The 16,340-nt window shown below is 43.5% G+C and overlaps 1 protein-coding gene across 6 annotated transcripts in view; it reads right to left on the bottom strand.

Annotated features, from left to right (window-relative positions):
- Nucleotides 1–16,340, bottom strand: part of PCDH1 (protocadherin 1) — a 161,972-nt gene that overhangs the window by 117,673 nt on the left and 27,959 nt on the right. For 5 of the 6 annotated variants that reach the window (XM_088444352.1, XM_088444354.1, XM_088444353.1 and 2 more), the window contains exons 2-3: nucleotides 14,182–15,002; nucleotides 8,048–10,240 (exon numbers count right to left, since the gene is read on the bottom strand). In XM_088444352.1, the coding sequence (XP_088300478.1) occupies nucleotides 8,048–10,240; nucleotides 14,182–15,002 (3,014 nt within the window). Of the gene's footprint in view, nucleotides 1–5,610; nucleotides 10,241–14,181; nucleotides 15,003–16,340 lie in introns of those variants that run through there. The other variant, XM_088444358.1, reaches the window with a different exon arrangement.

The raw sequence follows: 16,340 nt of genomic DNA on the forward strand, positions 1-16,340 counted from the left end.
ATAATGTGCGCACAGAGGGCCTGATTCCATTTTTCGTAGAATCGACAATTTTTTTTTTTTTTTATTTGTGCAGGAGCCGCAGTGCGCATGTGTCGATCAGGTCCTGCAATTTCGCTCGTAGTGCCCCGAAAGCTGCAGAATGAGCGTCATGCTGCTGGCTTTTGGGGGGCGGTGACGAGGAGCGTTGAGGGTTACTCAGATATCCGATGTCCACGCAGTTGATCAGATTGCTTAAGATGCCTCCTGCGGCTTTTGAGCATTTGAGTACACAGCACATCTAGCTGCATACTGAGCATAGATTTTTATTAGTGTACATAATTAGTCACTGCACACAAACCTGGCTCTGGCCTAAATTTAAAGCAAACATTTTACCACTACTCAATGTAATTTAGCCACAGTAGCCTACGAAGCTTCCATTTTACTTTTTAGGCAAGTTTCTAGCTACCCAGCTATTTATTCTGTGTAGAATAAAGTGTTTGGAGTAATATTTAAATAATTCCATGTCAGGCACTGGGGTTATGGTGAAAACACAACTGCCTCGGTGTGGTCACTACGTGCAAATTGTTAAGGTGGGACTTTGGCACAGCCGACAAAATGGAACGCATCGGTAAGGTGCAGGTGTACCGTCCCCTTTATGTGAAATTGCAATAGCTCAACGCCAGCCCATGCGATCCATGATTTATGTGCAACCCCCCCAAAGAAAAAACAAAAAACACCCTTAGTTTATATAAATATATTTTAAGTTTTGTTCTAACACACAATTAAGAATGTCTGTAGCAGATTATAAAAACAAACATTTCTATAATTTTAGTTTAATCCCTCTAATAAGGACAGCAGCCATGCTTCTCGTTTTAGGGTAATTCCAGGCTGACTTTTGTTTTAGACGGCGTTTAAAAAGCTTAGATTTACACCTAGAACCCCTATTTAAATTTAATTGAATGGAACTCTTAAAAAAATAAATTACATTTAAAGATGGTGAGAAACCCATTCATACTTTAAATGAAAAAAGTCCATGGTTCATGCTCCTGAAAGAGAGATATACAAGTCCACCTGGTCACATGCTTCTGCTGAAACCATGTCCTCCTCGGTTTTCCTTGCAATGGAACGCCACTGGCTTTGTGATGGAGGGAACCACAAGTAAGCGTATCGAGAACCATTAACAGAACAGGTGTACAGTAGCTTTGAATGGCAATGGTTAAAGTCACCGTTTTACAATTTATATGGTAATGAGACTATTTGCAAGATACTACGAATCATCACTCCACCATCATACTGTCCTAAAGAGTTGTATGGATGAAGTAAAGAAAAAGGAACGCGAGATGTGTTTATTTAAAGGCATGAATGGGCAGGTTAAATGTAAACCCACAGCCACCAGCACTGCAGTAAATCACTATAATATCCCCCCCACAGTCAGGGTTCGCAAAATACGCGCGACAGGAAACTTGGGACCCAGTTTTTAAAACTATTCGGGTCCTGGATGACGCGCTGGCGCTGTGTGTTCCTCAGTAGCCAATCAGTGTGCAGCAGCGTCCCCTCAGCCATTCACCACAGAGCGCCATGCCCCCAGCCATTTTCCACACGGTGCCCTCCTCCCAGTCAATCACAGTACAGCAGCTTCCCCCAGCCAATCACCAGGCGGCGCCATCCCCCATCACTATGCAGCGGCGTCCTCCCAGCTATTCACAAGGCACCGCCGCCCCAGCCAATCGCTGTGTAGCAGCTCCCACCAGCCAATCATGCAGCACTGTCCCCCCAGCCAATCACCATGCAGCGGCATCCCCCAGCCAATCACGAGGCGCCACCCTCCCAGCCAATCGCTATACAGCTGCTCCCCCAACCAATCGCCGTGCAGCGGCGTCCCCAACTATTCACCACGCAGCGCCGTCACCCCCAGCCAATCGCTGTGCAGCAGGTCCCCCGCTAGAAGTCCGTGGGCGATTTGTCAGGACACTCCAGCAGCCGGCACTCCTTCAGCCAGCTGGTGGACAGCGCTTTGGGCAGAAGGGACCTGCAGGCGGACAACAGTGACCTGGCCAAGGGTTCCCAGCAGAAGCAAAAGAGGTAACCACTAACCCAAGTTTTAGCTACCCTAACCCTCTCCATACCCCCAGCACTGCCCCAAGTATTGACTGCCCCTAACCCCCTCCTTGCCCCCCCAGTACTGCCCTAGCTGCTATCTACCCTACCCCCACCCTAACCTAAGTACTGCCTGCCCCTAACCTTTCTTGGCCCCCGTGCTGCGCCAGCTGCCATCTACACTTGCCCCCTCCCTACACCCAGTGCTACCCCAGCTCCTACCCTGACCCCCACCTACCCCTAACACCCTCCTTGCCCCCAGTACTGCCCTAGTTATCTACCCTTACCACTCCCCACACTCAGTATTCCTTGCCCCCAGTATTGCCCTAGCTGCTAACAACTATTTTCCCCTATATGCCTCCAATACTGCCCCTGCTACTATCTACACTTTCCCCCTCTCAACCCCCAGATGCTACCCTGACCCAGCTCTGCCCCTAACCCCCTCCTTGCCCCCCCCAGTACTGCTTTAGCTGTTATCTGCCCTGGCCCCCTCCCTACACCCAGCACTGCCTGTCTCTAACCTCCTTGCCCGCAGTACTGCCCCAGCTGCTATCTACCCTCACCCCAAATATGGATTGCTGCTAACCCCCACTGTACCCACCCCCCCCAAGTACTGTGCCAGCTGCTATATACCATTGCCTCTCACATAACCTGCCCCTAGTACTCTCCATGCCCCCCAGCACTGTCACATCAACTGTCTGCACTTACCCCTCCCTACCCCTAGCCATGCCTGCCCTTACTCCCCAATAGCTGCAGCTCTACCCCAATATCTCCCTGCCTTTATCCTCAGCTCTACCCCAATTGCTATATACCCCCCAGCACAATCCCAACTGGTGCCTCCCCTCAACCCCCATATTATGTAATGGGACCCAGAAAAAGTGGTGTAGGACCCCAAATTTTTAACGTGACCCACCATTTTTTCCGCTCACCGCAATCACTGACAGTACACCAGCCTCTTCTAGGATCTAACCACTTGTCCTCAGACAGTGCGCTATCCTAACAGCTAGTCTCCAGCCAGGTACCCCGTGCTGCTGGGAAAATCTATATGACTAGGATTTGGCAAGTTGGCAGATTTATTGGGAGGAAAATATCTACACCAATAATATTGGGTGGTAGAATATGTCACAGGGGCAGGTCCACCGCCCTGCCCCCTCCCCAAAGCTGCTGTCCCCATTCAGCATTACAGAACCCTTGTGGCGCCTTATAAATAAAAAATAATAATGAGTAAATACTAATAGGCCATCAATACAGATTTACCAATTCTGGCAGCAAATTGTTTCATCAAAGGAAACCCATGCAGATGTTGTCATGACGGCAAAGTATGAACCGCAGGCCAGGGCATAGTCTCCCTTCAATGAGCAGAGAGACACTTCAGCGCCTTATTAAGGAGTTGAATGAGGTACAACAGACGGCAGCACCTGAGCAAGCCGCGTACATGTTAGAAGCACACCTAAGCCTATTACTGCAGCTGAAGAATTTGCAATAAAAAAAAAACCACCACACGACAACACAAAAACACCTTTTCAACATATCATCCGGCTGCCCGGGGCTGAGCGGCACTCCAGACTAGTGTGGGAAAGCAGTCCCCAGTAATTGTCATGGTTTCTGGGTATGAACAAGCTGTCAGCAGTGCTTTATGTCACAACAACTGACATTAATCAGCGGGCTGTGCTACTGTCTCAGGTAGTCTTGCAGGCTGCAGCCTTGTGCAAAAGAAATAAATAGTCTAGCACTGTACTTTGACTATTGTTCATCACAACTATGTAGCCTCCTTTCCTTATATGACATGCTATGCAAATGAGACCAATTAAGGAATTATTGTAACAATTAAGGAAGATGACAACACTTAACATTGGGGAAAAACACCAAAAAGTACATCCGGCTTTTAAAGCACAGGGCAAGTCTTTGGTGTCTTTCACGGGCATGGCCGGCGGTTCAAATCCCGACAGTGGAAGCCTGGCAGAGGTGAAGATCCCGACTGCTAATTTAGGTAAGCACCGCTAGCCTAATTCCCTATCCAAACCCTCCTTTAGGGGTGCCTAATCCTAACCCCCCCCCCCCCCTTCCCCACAGCCTAAACCTAAGTCTCCCGGGGGAGGGGGGTGCCTAACCCTAACCTCCCCTAGGTGTGCCTAACCCCCCCCCTAGCACAACCCAGGGGGCTGCCTAACCCAATTCCTCCCCAGGAGCCTCTAACCTAACACCCGCCCCCCCCCCCCCCCCCCCACCCCGTGCGAGTGTCCACGCCCGGCTTACCTTCGATCAAGATGCCGGGCTTCGGTTCCCGGCGTAGGCAAAATGACAGGCGTCGGAATTGCGACGCCTGTTATTAGATCCTTGCTGGGATTAGACCGTCGGGATGCTGACGGTCGGCATTTAGACAGTCTGCATACCATCTTTCACATGTCCCCTATACAGATATCCATGCTCAGGACTAAAACTATCTAAGCAAATGTAACCTATCAATCCATCAGCCAATGAAAATATATTGCACTCTGAACCATAGAGGATTAGTGTAACTGGACAATTCACCAACAGCCAGTGTGGCCTTTGGTTCCTTGTGTACAAACAGGCTACATTCTCACAAACACAGGTTCAGTTCAGTCTACAATTGATGTCCTCTTCAGAGTGTAAAATATATATTGATGACCCCTGACAGCTGGGCTACATCTGTAAACTGTCCAATATTAAAAACTTTGGAGCATTTTGAAATTAAATCATTAGTGTTCACTCTCGGGCTGGAGTGGGGCAGGGAGTTTGCGGATAAATAGGCACTATTGCACATACAAAAAAGGGGAGTGGGCACTTCAGAAGGGGGTATGTCCTTAATCACTGTAGGGAGCATGGCCAGCAATCATGGAGATGTTGGGCAGCCCCAAAGTTATCCTTGCAACATGAACAGATGCCGGGACAACGCGGCCCACGGGTGGGGATGGCCCGCGGCCAGCTGTTTCAACGGGGCACCGCCATAAGGGCAGGGCACATTACAGAGTGTAAAAAACGGGAAGGCGCGGCATCCTGCTAAAACAGCCTTAACGGGAACACTAATATTATGAGGGTGTGAAGTATTGCTGCTCTGCATAGAAAAAGGAACAATTCTTTGCCATCACTACTTTACCTGCCAATAAGACAATAAAAAAAATCATCTTTCTAAAAGTGTTGATTATATAGAAACCAAAATGCATTCATTAAATTAGCATTTTCTCCATTAGGATCACTTCCATTACAAGTGAAAAGACCTATAATACCGGCTAATATGCCTCTAAGTGTGCCCGGCTTACTGTTTCATCCTTAATTGCAGCTGTCGGACAGTAAGCTGTGCATGTTTCAGGAGGCACTCAGCAAAAGCCTCCGGGGAGTCTCCATTCCATATTCAAAGTCAGCATCACACAGAAATAACAACCCCCCCTCCCTATTCCCTCTAAAATAGCAGTATAAAATAAAAAATGTACAAAACACACCACAATGAAATGAGTTTTTGTTATTTTTTAAAAAAGGAAGAAAAAAAAAATCTTTATTCACAAATAATGGTTATTCACAGTATTTAGTCATTACAAAGCAGATAAATTGAGGCGACAACATTTTTCTCTTTAATAAAAATACAATAAGAGAAGGTGCTTACAGAGAGTGTAAGCAGCCTATTCTATTATTCATTGTGCAAAACAAAAAGGTTTCCTCTATGTACATTCCAGTGATTGCTGTGCATTAGGTGTCTGCAGCAAGCTGCCAATCACCCAGTACTGCTCATTGAGATGCAACAAGCTGCAGTCCTATACCTCACCGGGATACTGGGCTTCCACAAAGCAAGGCGGACCAGTGCTTCTCTAGATGCTGGAATACTGCAAGAAGCTATGCTGGTATCATTTGTTCATAGCAACACCAAGGAAGCTCCGTCCACGCCATAGATAAGGCCAGATCCTGGTGGCAGATCCTGCCTTAACTGTTGTCTTTTAAATCAGTCCAACCCTACACGTAAAAGGCACAATAAATCGGCTTCCCTGCCCCTTTCATTTGCTGCCCGTATACCATCCTTATAAAAATATAGATTTCTGCAGTCCAGCTATTTACCTCGAGGATCAAATTCAACATCCCCTTTTTAAAAAGTATTGATCTCTAATTCGAAGCATTAAACTACACTGCAGCCATTAGTTCTTGTCAGCCGCAAGGGAATCTTTAAGGCTAGAGCCATGTTTTGGTTTCAGTTTTGCATCTACAAATGGCAGATCCATACAGTACTTAACATAAAATAAGCAATAGGTACAAAATAAAAATATAGCCAGTATATAATATGAACACAGAAGTGTATAGAATATGGCCGAACCAAAACACATGGTGAACTTTAAATAATGCACCTCTACAAATAAATTAGACTTTTCGAACATTCCTACAATCCTTCATTTTTCTTTAACAAACATAAAACTGGCACTTCAGCAAACAAAGCAATAATACCCAGCAGGTTTTACAGGCGTAAACTTATATAAAAAGGCACAAAGTGTAACACTTACAAAGCTATCTATTCACAAAACTATTCAACAGTAAGGCATCCTGGTACTACTTTCGGGTCTGTATGGCATGATAAATCACCGTATAATTGTGCTGCCATAATACAAAAGTTTTTCTTAAATCCCTCCTTTAAAAAAAAAAAAGTTTGTGAAAAAGGTTTTGATTTCTAATGCAGTGGAGACTGCACTTTAGAATGGTAAAATAAAAAAAGAAATAAAAAAAAAAAAACACTTTGCAGATTTAGTAAAACTTCATGGAATTTGGAACCCATTGGGTTTCTATTGAGCAGCCCTAAGTGATTATCCTCCTTGAGCTAATGTTTAGAATGCTTCAGTCATGTGTGTAAAATGAAAGCGCGAGACAGGGTTATTAATAGAGGTCATGCAACGAAGACAGTTTAGAAAGTTTACATAATTTAAACGCAAGCCTTGCCCCCCTTCCTTCTCCCTGTAGTTCCATCACTCTTGTGAGCATTCTGCCAGAACACCCTTACACTATTGAGCTGGCCTACATCCCAATGGCTTATATTCCTTTTAAAAGACTGTTTCCATAATAGTTTGCGTGTGTTGCCCTGTGTTCAGCTTTGGAGGGTTAACGGTTTGTACGAGTACGTCTGACTGAAGACACATTTGGTTAGAGAAGGTTGTTACAGACCGGAAGCTAGAAAGAGAAGAACCAATTTTGAGCAATAAACCATGAGGCAATAAAAAAGAGGCTATGAAGTAAAACCATCCCTAAAGATCCACAAAATAAAATATTTAAAAAAATAAATAAATTATAGTGTTAGTTTCACAATGCACCGGTGCTTATACAGAAATCCCTTCTCTACCAAAAGCCAATAAAAAACACTGCACCAAACCTTCCACTAAATACCCAAGCAAAAAGGGTAGACCATTATCAGTTGCAGCCATAATAAAAGCAAAAAGAACTTTGCAAAGCTGAGCAGAGGTATAAAATTGATTTCAGTATATGCTCCCCCCCCCAGTCGAAACATTAAACCTTGCAGAAACCCTTTAACAAAGCAAGCACAATTAAAAGTAAACCCCTCTTATCCTATGAGGATACAGTGAGAGCCAGCTCACATTAACCTATTACATCGAATAGAATTCAGTTAAACTCCAGACCATTCTACTAATGTAATAATTTAACTACAAAATACATAAAAGGCTCAGACTTGTACAAATTCAGATGGTCTAAGACACGAGTGCTGTAGATAGTGCATAACATTTTTTTTTTTCCTTTGGTTCAATACAGAAATATTTCCATCAGTGAAACGGTTATCCCATCTGCAGCATAAATGGAGAACAACAAGTAAAACATAACAGGTTTTTAGTTCCACCCTCCCCCCACCAGCATCCCCACAGACTCCTAGGTACGTCAAACCCTCGCCTGCAGAAAGGTATCACCATACGTCAGTCCATGCTAGAGTGCCATCCTTGGACGCCTCACGTAGGAAGTAATCGCCTACCTGTTTATTGTTGTATTTCTGGGGATTGGTCCGATAGCTGTAATCCGAGTACTGATCAGAGCCAGTGGAATTGTTGTCTCCAGTGCCAACGAAGGTGTTGGCAGGCGGCAGGTCTTGCACAACTTGGTGTTTCTTGGAGGCAGATGGGGATTGTGGTTGGAGCTGTATGGATGGCAGGGGGGAGTTTGAACGGTAATGACGACCCAAGTCTGGGCTACCTGGTGGGTAATTCAATGGAAGATGGATTCGGGGACTGTCTCCAGCTGAGTCAATCAGGTTAAACTTGAGGGACTTCTGCAGTCCGGTTTCCTCATCCTCCTCTACAGGTTTTGGTGGCTTTGGAGACTTGCTCTTCTTAACTTTGATTTTATTTTTGTTGTTTTTATTACCCTGCTTCGGGGCATATAGATCTTTTGTTTCCTTCTTTCCAGCCTGATAGCCACTCTTTGCCTCTTTCTGTCTGCAATATCTAATCAAAACTACCACCACAATGACCATGATGACTGCCACAATGCCAGCTATCACACCAAACAAGATATTACGTTGCTGCTGTTTATTACGCTCATATTCTGGATCTCCGGCAATATCAATGTCTAGTGGTGTATCCTGACTGTGACCAAGTAAAGTCTCTACATAAGTCTGATTTAATAAAGTTTCATTGATATAAAAGTGGACCAAAGCTGTACCAAGCCTTCGTGGCTTTCCATTATCATTCACCCTTACTACTAGACGATGAAGACCATGGTGTTTCCTTAAAATCTGTTTTTCTAGGGTTACCTCACCGCCTTTGGGTGTTATCTGGAAAAGATCAAAGGGATTGCCACTAGCAATGCTATAAGACAGTTCAGCATTCACACCGGTGTCCATATCCTCAGCCCGCACTTTGTTGACCTGTGTACCTGGGTGAGTTGAAGGGGTAAGATATGCATAGGAAATGTTCGAAGGTACAACAATCACTGGAGCATTGTCATTCTCGTCAAGGACGTTTATAGTTACTCCGACATATGATGAACGGGGTGGGTCCCCTCCATCCACCGCCTTCAACCGGAAAGTGTAGGTGCTCTGATGCTCCCGGTCAAAGGAGATGCTAGAGAGTATCGTGCCTGTGCCGTTTTGGATGACAAATTCTCCACTGTCTGGGTCCACTGAAAGATGGATACGAGCATTTTCACCTTTGTCCGCATCTATGACCGTGACCATACCGACAGGGCTCAACCTGGGCATGTTCTCTACGACGGAGAAATTGTAACTATTAAGCATAAACTTTGGATCATTGTCATTGCAGTCCAGCACAGTAATTACAACAGAGGCAGTCCCCTTTAAACTGGGGGTTCCTTTATCTGCAGCGACCACATGAAAGTCGTAATGTTCCCGCTGCTCCCGGTCCAGTACGGTGTTGACTCTAATCTGACCGGAGTCTGGGTTGATGTAGAAGATGCCTCGAGAATTGGAGTCCGCAAGAATGGAGTAAGATATCTGAGCATTGGTCCCACTGTCGGCATCACTTGCACTCACTTCCATCACAACATCATCTGGGGAATTGTTTTCTTTGAAGTTAACCTCTATCAAGCTCTGGGAGAAGACGGGTGGGTTGTCGTTCACATCTGTCACCTGCACCTTGAGAGAGTTGGTGCTGGAAAGAGGAGGGTTACCAGAGTCAACAGCCACAATTTCGATAGTATACTCTTTCACGGACTCGTAGTCCAGTGGCGTGGTGGTCTGGAGGAAGTACTTCTTCTTGCTGTCAGTGCCAGTGTCACTAACCTGTTTCAGCTGAAAGGGTACATCCCTGGCCACAACACAGGTCACGGCAGCATTTTCCCCCTCATCTACATCAGAAACTTGTACTAAGGCCACAGGAGTTTCCACTGGCACATCTTCAGAAATGTTGGCGACGCCATCCTGATGCGTTACCAGGCCGAATCCTCTAATGTCAATCACAGGCTTGTTGTCATTTGTGTCACGTATGGTGATTGTAACTTGGGTGCGAGCAGACTTGGGATTGGAACCTTTGTCCTTGGCCACCACAGAGAAGCGTAGCATTCCAACATCTTCCCGATCTATGGGCCCTTGGACAGTTATCAGACCTGTAGCCCGGTCCAGGTGTAGCAGCCGTCGGACAGTATCAGAGGCTTGGTGGAACGCGTAGTCAATCTCCGCATTGGCTCCCTGGTCAGAATCGTTGGCTTTCACCTGTGGGAAAAAAAAAAAACAGAAATAGGACACTTAATCGAGAGCTAAGGGTTCAACACATGCTACATTTTCAGTGAGATATAGTAAATAAAAGGCCATGAAGGATTGTGGACATCTGTTCTCAGTGAAACACACCTGTCTGTTCACATGGCATTCCATTCAAGAAAAAAAAAAGAAAAAACATGTCTAAGTTACACGGCAGTGTCATGTAACAAACTACAGGACAACCTTAGAAGCAATTTAGGAATAAAGGGAAGGAGAAACCAGAGAGCCATTTGTAAGTGTTTGGAGGTGACCTTAAAGTGCCAACTAAGTGTAGTAAATAAAAAAACTATACTTTTATCACACTGCTTTAGTGATGCTAATTTTCAAGTGCAAAAATTGGAATAAGCAACTAGTGCAACATTGGGTGGGGAAAATTACTATACACAAAATCAATTACAAAAATATGCAAAAACATATATATTTTTTTTAAAGCATTAATAGATAAGTGATAATTTCCTAAAGCTAGTTAATAGGAATTAAATCAGCAGGCCACTTCACCAACAACTGTTCATTGCAAATTAAATGTAATAAATCGGCAGACAATTGTTATTTCTGCACTATTGTATGCTTATTCCCTACTCCAAAAAATAAAATAAAAAAAATTGTAAAAAAAATAAAAATAAAATAAAATAATAATAATACCTATTTTTCAGGTTTTATAACCCAGAATCATACGAAATTAATAGCTGCCAAGGAGGTCAATGCAGCCATGAAGTGTGGGGATTGCTTTGATCACATATTGATGGTGTCAAAGTCATTCTCCCGTGACATGCGTGACTTTCAACCCATTGAAACCATGATCTAAACAATTAGAATGTGGGGCAGCGCTCTGATCAATGTGCTATTGAATGAACTGAAACCTTAGTTTTCAGTCCAGCTCAGCCCAAGCGCTGGAGACTGACCTCATATGACAGCGATTTTACAAGGGGGTGTTTGGAGGACAGGAGACAGACGGATTAGCTTAATGAATCTATCTAAAATGGTCCTCATCGAGATACATCTTCTGGTCGGTCATGAGTTTTTAAGTGACAATATATTAGGGAAAAATGACAATACATAAAAATATATTTTATATATATATTTATTTTTTATTTTTTTCTCTTTTTCACACTGCCAATAGACACTTTCATGCTTTGCAATACAAGAGAATCCCTGTCTGAATAAATGTTCTCTCCAATGTTGTTTGGCAATTACACCGTTCTTCGCAATAACCGGACCAGAAGACACAAGGCACCGTTCCACTGAAGTTCACTAATATTTTGTATTTTACTTTGTTTGTCTTTCCCTAGGTTTGTGTGAATTTCCTCAAGGCACTCCGGTTTCCTCCTACTCTCCCAGAAAGACATTACGATAGGTTAAATGGCTCCTGACAAAGTTAACCCTATATTGCGCGCGTTACAGAATACAGGTTGTAAGCTCCACTGAAGCAAGGTTTGATGTGCAGGACTAAATATTTTCTGCAAATCGCTTTGCAACGTGTAGGCACTATATAAAACAGCTGTTAATAAATGATTTATGGACAAACAATGCAAACCTTACGTCTCTGCTTCGAAAAGTACAAATATGTATCCAACAGTTTGTGTCTGTATGTGTATATTATAAATGCACACATACACACACTATGTTTGCTTAAAATGGACATTTACATTTCTGTCATGAACAGACGCTGCAATCATGTGTGTTGCCGTGTTTTTAGAAGGGGGAGGTATGGGTGTCTAGAGATAGAACATTTAAATAAATAAAAAAATAAATAAATAAAATTTAGAACGGTCTCTACCAAATTACTTTATTTATTTTTTTTAAAGAATCGAACTGGTAAAAGGGATTTTAAAAATCAATTATATTTGGAACAAGTTACATGTTTATGTATTAGGCTAGGCAGATTTATGCGACTTCTCTGTATAATATGGGAGTGAACTTCGGGCTGTCTGTCCCATTGCCATTTACAGACCTTAGGAGGCAATTCAATTAAATGCGATGTTGAACAGTGCAGGGAAGGAGTTCCTGGAGGTGTGCTGTTAGCCCATGACTAGAGGATTTTTACTTGCATCCTCCTAGAGGTATGAGGAGAAATCAGACTAATTTAGTGCCATTATGCTAGTTGCAGGATTATCACGTGGCGCTAACAGCATCACAGCCAGCACTTAAGACGGAGAATGCCGTTTACAGCAACTAAACCCGGCATTAGGCGCCATAAACTGCATCACCTCACTTAAATGCAGGGCGGCGATAGGGACAACTGAATAGCTCCGGCCACTCATTCTCGGCGCTATTCAAAATCGCATTTAATGGAATTGCCTCCTTAAAGTCGTGGCACCACTGCCAGTGATGTTAGGCTGCCCCTAAATTGCCATATTGTGTGATGTTCAGTATATCTGAACAACAGGGTCCAGTGGAGTTGGGACAAAAACAATGGCTCTCTATTTCGGAAACTTTACTTGGTTGGAAAGAGAACAACTTTGTCAGGACGAGGCAATGGTGTACAACAGAATGTTATTAAATATCTTCTTCTTAATGTTACCTTTAGACAATGGACAAGTTAAATGTGTCTTTATGTATAGATTTAGACAGCGATGTAAAAAGCCTCTGAAAGCCATACGGGCTTTACTTGAAGCACTAACATTAGAGCTGTGGCTTGCCATTTGTCATCAAGACAAGGACTCAAAAACCATCCCCCAACCCTGCGGAGAATCCTGGGAGTATTCATCTAACAGACCCTCGGACCAGGAGCATGTATTCTACAATCCCTGGTTATAGACACATGGTGTCCAGACTGCTAATTTGCTGCAACCACAGGTCACATTAAGGAATAGAGAGTACAAAATTCTAGTTCACATGAGTCAGAGCTGGAGCCAATTACCTGATACTTAGTCTGTGAAATAAGATACCATTAAAAACTCGCCCGACCTGTTCCTTGTCAGGCCAGAGACATATTGCATGGAAGGAATGCAAAAAATCCTGTACAGCAGTCAGTCACATGGAACCACTGTGTTAACAGGAAAAGGCATGGCCATTGTAATAAAAATATAAATATACAAAACTGGTTTTTCCTATATGACAACCAGGAATAAAAGCCCATCCTGCCTCAGGTTGTGTGGTTTCTAGGGTATTTAAGTTTTGTTATATCACCATTTAGTAGACCACACAAAAAATAGCAGTTCTTTGGCCCCACATGACAGAGGATTATGAGCATTGTAGGTGAGCAACACTTAAAGCAGACCGGACAAACTAGCTGCCCCAAACTAGAGCGGTTGTCAAACCTTTACACTCGGGTGCCTACGTTTAGCGCATTCACATTTAAAAGTTTATTCCAGGTAAAAAGAAAAACCTCTCTCTATTTAGTGGAGCGCGGCAAATGACAATGTCCCACTTGACCCCATCTAAATGTTGAGAAAGAAGATTGGCTAAGAGAAAACAATAGGTTTTGGCATATTGCCTGTTTATTGCCCTACTGTGGCTACATGAGCGACAATCTCCCAAAAAAAAAAAAAGTCATATCTATGCGATTTCATATATTGGCTTGTTCAATTGTCTACATAACAACCATCACAATATTAAATGCAGACTGAGGAAATATAATTGGATATTTGGCGTGATCCTAATATATATATTTAAAAACAAAAGTAGAAGAAAACAAAAACTTTTCTTTTTAAATAAGTTTACCAGTCCTCAGATTTTATTTGATCACTGCCTTCAATATCAAACAATAAGGACACAAGCATTCTCATACAGCAGCTGCCTAATCTCTGCAGGCTGAAACCTAAATAGAATGGAAGAGCCATTCTAACAGACAGTACTTACTGTGACTACTTATCTGATGAAAAAGCGGTGAGGAGAACATGCTTGAAAAAGTTGGGAAAATTTAAAAGAAAAAACCTCAAGCGTACGCCGCTTACCTGTAGTACAGAGTGCCCCATTGGGCTGTTCTCGGGCAACGACGCTTCATAAGCCATCTTCTCAAATTTAGGAGCGTTGTCATTTGTGTCAACAATAGAAATGCGCAACAGAGCGCTGCTGGCTCTTGGTGTCTTGCCGCCATCTTGAACCTTAATGGTGAGGTCATAAGAGTCTCTCTGTTCGCGATCAAGGTTTCCCATGACAATCAGCTGGGGCTGCTTTTCATCTTGGTCTTCGGCTACCTGCAGTCCAAAAAGTTCATGTGCTTCGGGCCCTACTATCAACTCATAAGAGGCCACCCCGTTCACCCCAGAGTCACGGTCATTAGCTGCCGGTATGGGGAAGAGCATCCCAATGTTAGTGTTCTCTGGAATGGAGAGCATGAGGACTGGTGAGGCAAAGTTTGGGGTGTTATCGTTTATGTCCAAAACCTCGATTTGTCCATCAAGTAGTCGGGGAACTGGGGACATTAAATCAGTCATAGACACTTCAAACTCCAGGAAGCATGGCTGGCCGGGGAATAAGTTCTGGCACTCACGGAGGTTCTCTCGGTCAATGGCAGTCTCCGTCGTATAGATATCCCCAGTCTTTCCATCCACGCGGAGGTAAGGAGCTCCCAGCTCCAGCTTGTACAGGTGCTTTGAATCTGGATAGCCATAGTCGGCAGCTAAGCTTCCGATTAACACATTAGGTGGCTGCTCTTCGTCGACTTTGTATTTCACCTGGGTGGAAGAGCTGATCAAGGGAAGTTGTAGGAAGAGCCATAAGTATAAACAGGAGACTGCCCTCTTCATTCTCAGTCTCAACGGCAAAGGCCACTCTGCAAGGAAAGCCAGAGAGGAGAAAAAGGAAAACAGGTTAAAGGCCAGTCGAACGGTAAGCCAATCAAAGCAGCTTTTGTTTTCAAGTTATCTTTAAGCTAATCACATAAAAACAACGTAAGGGACATCATGTTGTGAAATGCAGGCGCTGGCTACCAATTTGCTTTGCCAGGCTTGCTACACAGTCAGGGTAAAGCTGACAAGGAAGAAATCACACACCTGCTTTTGTCACCTACACCTAGCAATTGTGTCCCTGATGCGACAGGACGAGAAGCCACACCTGTTAGATTAGAAGACTTGCTTAATAGGTGCCATGCACAGTGCTCAGTATCACTAAGTGACTCAGACGTGTACATAGGATTAGAAGTACGAAAAGTGCAGCAACGCCAGCTGCTAATCAACTCGTCATCACCTGTACAAAGAATGTCTAATGGGAGATATAAGATCGCTATCAGCTTCGCACACAAACAATACTACAACCAAAAGGTTAAACGATTTAAGCAGCAACATTTTAAAAACAAATGCATCCGTGTCACTTGTTAGGCTCTAAAGGGATAATTACAAAAATGACCTGTGCTACAAGCCTATTGCGGTCACTTTGTGAGGCAAAAAAAAAGCAACCTTTAAGTTCAAACTTTCCAGACCAAAAAAAATAAAAAATCAAAAAACACTCAAATACTAATGTGCCATAAAAAAGATAAATATAAAAAGAAAATGCAAACCATATAATTATTTAGCACACACTTTCCATCTTCAGAGATTACAGGCTCCTTGGACTTCATAAAGTGGGATTCTAGTCGCAAAGGGCCACTCTGGGCCCCTGTAGCCCGTTTCTTCTAACCACAGACAGAACATCCAAATGGTATAAAAGCTCCTGTGGATCAGGTAGTATGACCTTATATGACTCGGCAACCACAACATTCAAAACAAAACAGCAAAACCAAAACAAAGGAAGATCTGCAAACAAAAACACTGGCTTTAGAAAATCACACAACTTTGAATTAAAGGAACACAATGAGAGGGGGTTCTCGACTTGTACAGCTAGAGATTCCCAACAGATAAACTGCCTCGTCAGTTTTCTCTCCGTTCCATTAAGATGACAACGGAACCAGTATAGCCGGCTACACCAACTTTTTAAAAAGGCTCCAATTAAAAAGAAAAACATAATAAAAATAATACCTTACTGTATAACCCTTCATTAACATTCCTTCAAAACAGGAACAATGTTTTCAACAATTAAAAAGTAAATGACCTAATCACACAAAAATAAAGATATGGGCTACACTGGTAGCAGCAGACTTTCTACTTAAAACAAGGAAATAATGGGGGGGAAAGAC

Source organism: Taudactylus pleione, unplaced genomic scaffold, assembly GCF_031769625.1.
Source record: "Taudactylus pleione unplaced genomic scaffold, aTauple2 ptg000355l, whole genome shotgun sequence".
NCBI lineage: Eukaryota > Metazoa > Chordata > Amphibia > Anura > Myobatrachidae > Taudactylus > Taudactylus pleione.